Below are 4492 nucleotides of genomic sequence, written 5' to 3'. Positions count from 1 at the left end.
TGCTGTGAGCTAGGCTGACGCCACGGCACTCTACTCCAGCAACAGAGTGAGACTCTGTCTCAAAAAAAAAAAAAAATTGTTTTTCTGGAAACTTCTTGAGAAAAATGAGTTTCTTATGAGTACAATATGTTTTTGGTGCCAGAATGCTAGAGGATTTTTATCCCTTATGAAATGCAGACAACTTACAGATTCCTGTAAGCTGGCCTTTGTAGTTCCTCAGCAAGAATTTTTTAGAAGTCGTCTTGGAGTTACGAGACCATCTAGCCCTTAGGCATCAATTTCTGTGTGCAGAAGCCCACAATGCACTCTTTTCTAACCACTGATTCTGCCTTCAATAGGCATTCCACGAAGAATACTCCAGGCTCTATCAGCTTGCCAAAGAGACGCCCACCTCTCACAGCGATCCTCGACTTCAGCATGTCCTTGTCTACTTTTTCCAAAATGAAGCACCTAAAAGGGTAGTAGAACGGACCCTTCTGGAACAGTTTGCAGATAAAAATCTTAGCTATGATGAAAGGTGAGAGGGGAATACTCAGGTGAATCACCCTGGGTCTGGCTAGACTAAGTTGTCTAATGGAGAAGTTTTGCCTGTACCCTTCCATTGCTTTCTGACCTTTGTCCCGCACAGATCAATCAGCATTATGAAGGTGGCTCAAGCTAAACTGAAGGAAATTGGTCCAGATGACATGAATATGGAAGAATACAAGGTGAAGTCTTTTCTTGAAATCTTCAAAGCTAAAACTAATTCCTGAGGCAAACAGTACCTGAGGCCAAATTAACAATTTTGTGCTGTCACACACAGACTGACTTGTTCTCCCACCTCCCCGCCCCCAAACCCCCAAAAAAACCTGGGAAAGAATGGATAAATGATCTTTCTGACTCTCAGAATAGCAGCTCTCTTTATTTTCATTCTTCTGTTGAATGCATCAACACTTCATTTCCCTTAACTACCTACTTTAGCCTTGTCCTACATCATATAATTCTTGAAATCATGATTTGATTTGTTTTAAATGATACAGTTTTTAAAATATGCATTAAAATACGTACATAATTACCAATTTTTTAAAAAATTAGATTTTATGTAAAACAGTGTTATGTACTACCTAAGGTGTACACATTTACTGGGCTTGAGTGTTCTGTGTGACTTGGAAGAGCTTTGTCCTTCCATCTTTCCCATTTATGGACGGTTTTATCAGTACTCGAGAGGTCATTCATTTAAGCCAGAGCTGAATGACTTTGACATTGCTGTTGGAAATTAAGATAATAAATTCTAAAGCTCATGTAAAGTAAACATTTCTGTTCCTCAGTGAAAGGAACAGAACATTGAAATTAAGATCAGTGGTAGACTTTTATTTTAAATATTGAATGGGTTTTTTTTTCTGAAAGCTTTTGTGTTTGTTTTTGTGATTGGCCAGATGTGCTCAATAAATACTTGTATTAAATTTAAAACTGGGTGGAAAGTGCAGCAATAGTTTGTTATGAGCATAGTCATTAATGATAGTCATTCCTTTTCAGAAGTGGCATGAAGATTATAGTTTGTTCCGAAAGGTGTCTGTGTATCTCCTAACAGGCCTGGAACTCTATCAGAAAGGAAAGTATGTTGGCCTTTTATTTCACCAAGATTATGGGGTGAGGACACTTATTTATTGATGCCTAGGAATACTAAGAGTCCTAACTGTGCGTGACCTCCTTGCCACATACACTAGTGTGCCTCTTCTCTTTCCAGTGCTTCAGTTTTGCTCTCAATATCACTCATCGCTTTTCATCCTCCGCATATCAGTAGAGATATGCTGTGCCAGACTTTCTCTGTGATAAATGAAGATGAACTCAGCGAATTTTCGAGTTGGCTTGGATCTTAGTGAGCATCTAGTTCACTTTTTGTTTAGAGATGGGAAAAACTGAGGCCCAGGGAAGTTTCCAGATTTGCCTTGGGTGGCTTGGCCATGTCATCGAAAAGCTAAGACTGGCATTGGTTTTTGATCCTCAGGTTTTCCCCTTGCCAACTCTTAATCTTTAAGACTTTCACATAATTGCAGCCAAGTCGATTCTTATATTGGGGAAAAGTGAGGTCTAAGCCCTAGGTTTTGGGTAAAGAGCACCCAGCTGTTGTTTATGTCCCCTTTTTCTAAGGTACCAAGAGGCCCTTTCCTACCTGGTGTATGCCTACCAGAGCAATGCCGCTCTGCTGATGAAGGGGCCCCGCCGTGGGGTCAAGGAATCGGTGATTGCTTTATACCGAAGAAAATGCCTTCTGGTTTGTACTGTTTGTAAGGCCTTAAGATTTGTGTGTTGTGTGTGTGTGCTTACCTCTCTTCCTTGAAGCCATGAAGAGATACAACTTTAAAAACAAAATAATTATCTCCAACAGGTTTTAGAATTTTTTTCTAAACTCTGATAATCAGTTTTACATTGGAACCGATTCTTTTCAGTTATTTTAAGTGAATATCATTCTTCACTCCCTGATAGAAGTTAAGATGAGAATCGTTCATCTCTCTCTGTGTGCCCTTCATGTATGCCTACATGATAACTTTTATCTCATTCCTTCCCTCTAGATTGTGAGTTCCTTGACCACACATCGTTTTCCTATTCAGCCATTTCCTTTGCCTGGCCCATAGTAACCATGTAATAAATGTGGATTGACTAAATGCACTATTTTCTGTGCTCCCTGCTAAGCTAGCAGGTGAAAGTTTAGGTGACTTCTGAGAGACTCCAGTTTTTTAAAAAAGATGTGAACTGTAAGAATTGTTCCTGCTGTTCTCATAACATCATTGTCACGTACTAGTGAAGACTAAAGCTATCCTGGCCTAATTTGCATTTAGCAGCCGTGGAGAGGCAGATCTATATCCCCTTGCCTACCCAAGGGTTTATATGGTGTTTGTCCTTCAGAGAACTGTAGAGAAGTGGCTTGCCTTTGCACTGTGTGCTGTGTTTGTTTTCCCTGAAACCCAGCACATTTGCCCTTCACAGAAGTCAGGCCAGCATTTCTGCCACTGCTTTGGTCTTGCTCATACCAAATGGGCAAGATTAAATCATGACATATTAATATATTCATCTCAAGAGCTTCATTTTCTGATTTACACTTTGATTTCTGTATTAGTTATAGGTGTGGCAGGGCCACTTTGAAGCTGAAAAGGGGGCCATGTAGATTTGATGGATCTGAATTTTATTAGAGCCATGCTTTTATATTTTAAATCACTGAATAGATTGACATTTTGAATATCCTTCTCAGCTTCTACAGTAATGCAGTAATAGGGATTTAGACTCTTTCCATCACTGGGTCCCCACCCCCAGTGTGCATCGGAATCACCTAGGGAGCTTTCACACAGCAGTGATGTTTAAGCCCCTCCCTAGACTGTTAAACCAGAATCTCTGCGAGGGGCCTGGGCATCAGTGTGTCTTACACAGGTGATTCTGATGCTCATTGGAGATTGAGAACCATAGAATAGGTCTTTAGTAGAAACAGGCATTAAGCATGACCTTGACTTATAAGCTTAGGTCAGTCAGTAGGTCCCAAACTTTTGCTGCATCAGAATCACTTTGGGAGCTTTTATAAAATCCCAGTGCCCAGGTTGCCTGCATACTGATTGAACCAGTGTGTCAGGAGTGGGAGGTAGGCATTGGTAGTTTTTAAAGATCCCTAGGTGCTTTCTATGTGCAGTAAAGTTTGGGAACCACTTGTTTAGACTGTTATTAAATAGATATTTGTCTTTTTCAGACTATTCTTCCCCCTACTCTGCCTTTTATCTGTAGGAGCTGAATGCCAAAGCAGCTTCTCTCTTTGAGACAAATGATGATCATTGTGTAACAGAAGGTATTAATGTGATGAATGAGCTGATCATCCCCTGCATTCACCTTATCATTAATAATGACATTTCCAAGGATGACCTGGATGCCATCGAGGTCATGAGAAACCATTGGTGCTCTTACCTTGGGCAAGATATCGCAGGTATGCCGTTAGCACTTCTAGTAATGTTCTAAAGTTTTGAGAATTCTAGAAATTACAGTGGTCTCTTTATAGCATTGGATGCCAAACCTTTTTAAGGGATTAGAACCTTTCTGCATAGAAGAGAGTTAAAAGTGGATCTCCTCCACTGAAACAGGGGGAGAGAGTCTGGGCCTCTGCCCCTCTTAACGTCCGCTCAGCTTCCCTGTGGCTGCTGAAGCACCTCCATGGGTAACCAACAAGCCTGTTGGAAAAAAAAAATCACTCTTCTCCAAGAATGTCTGACTTCTGTTACTCTGTCATCTGCCAAAATCTGAATTCTTTTATATTATTAATAAAAATATAAATCTATTTATGCAGAGTATGATTACCTAGTGGTGCCTTAACTAAATTTTTTTTGTGGCTTAAAGTCAGACATAAAAATATTAACTATGATGTCTTTAAGATTAATTAGTACATGAAATATCCTTGTTTGTCCATAGTATCTTGGGGAGGGAACCTAAAACTAGTTATTTTTAGGTGAGTTCAGTAGACGGGCGCGGTGGCTCA

At 40.1% G+C, this 4492-nt stretch overlaps 1 protein-coding gene across 2 annotated transcripts in view; it reads left to right on the top strand.

Annotated features, from left to right (window-relative positions):
* The window catches only part of USP28 (ubiquitin specific peptidase 28), a 56272-nt gene that overhangs the window by 50283 nt on the left and 1497 nt on the right, over positions 1-4492 (top strand). For both annotated transcript variants that reach the window (XM_012659240.1, XM_012659241.1), the window contains 5 exons: positions 339-517; positions 629-707; positions 1516-1595; positions 2131-2254; positions 3751-3946. In XM_012659240.1, coding sequence (XP_012514694.1) covers positions 339-517; positions 629-707; positions 1516-1595; positions 2131-2254; positions 3751-3946 — 658 coding nt within the window. The remainder of the gene's footprint in view (positions 1-338; positions 518-628; positions 708-1515; positions 1596-2130; positions 2255-3750; positions 3947-4492) is intronic.

Source organism: Propithecus coquereli, unplaced genomic scaffold (assembly GCF_000956105.1).
Source record: "Propithecus coquereli isolate 6110/MARCELLA unplaced genomic scaffold, Pcoq_1.0 Scaffold6, whole genome shotgun sequence".
NCBI classification, from domain to species: Eukaryota; Metazoa; Chordata; class Mammalia; order Primates; family Indriidae; genus Propithecus; species Propithecus coquereli.
Note: the sequence above shows the minus strand (reverse complement) of the source record. Positions and strands in the feature narration are given on the sequence as shown.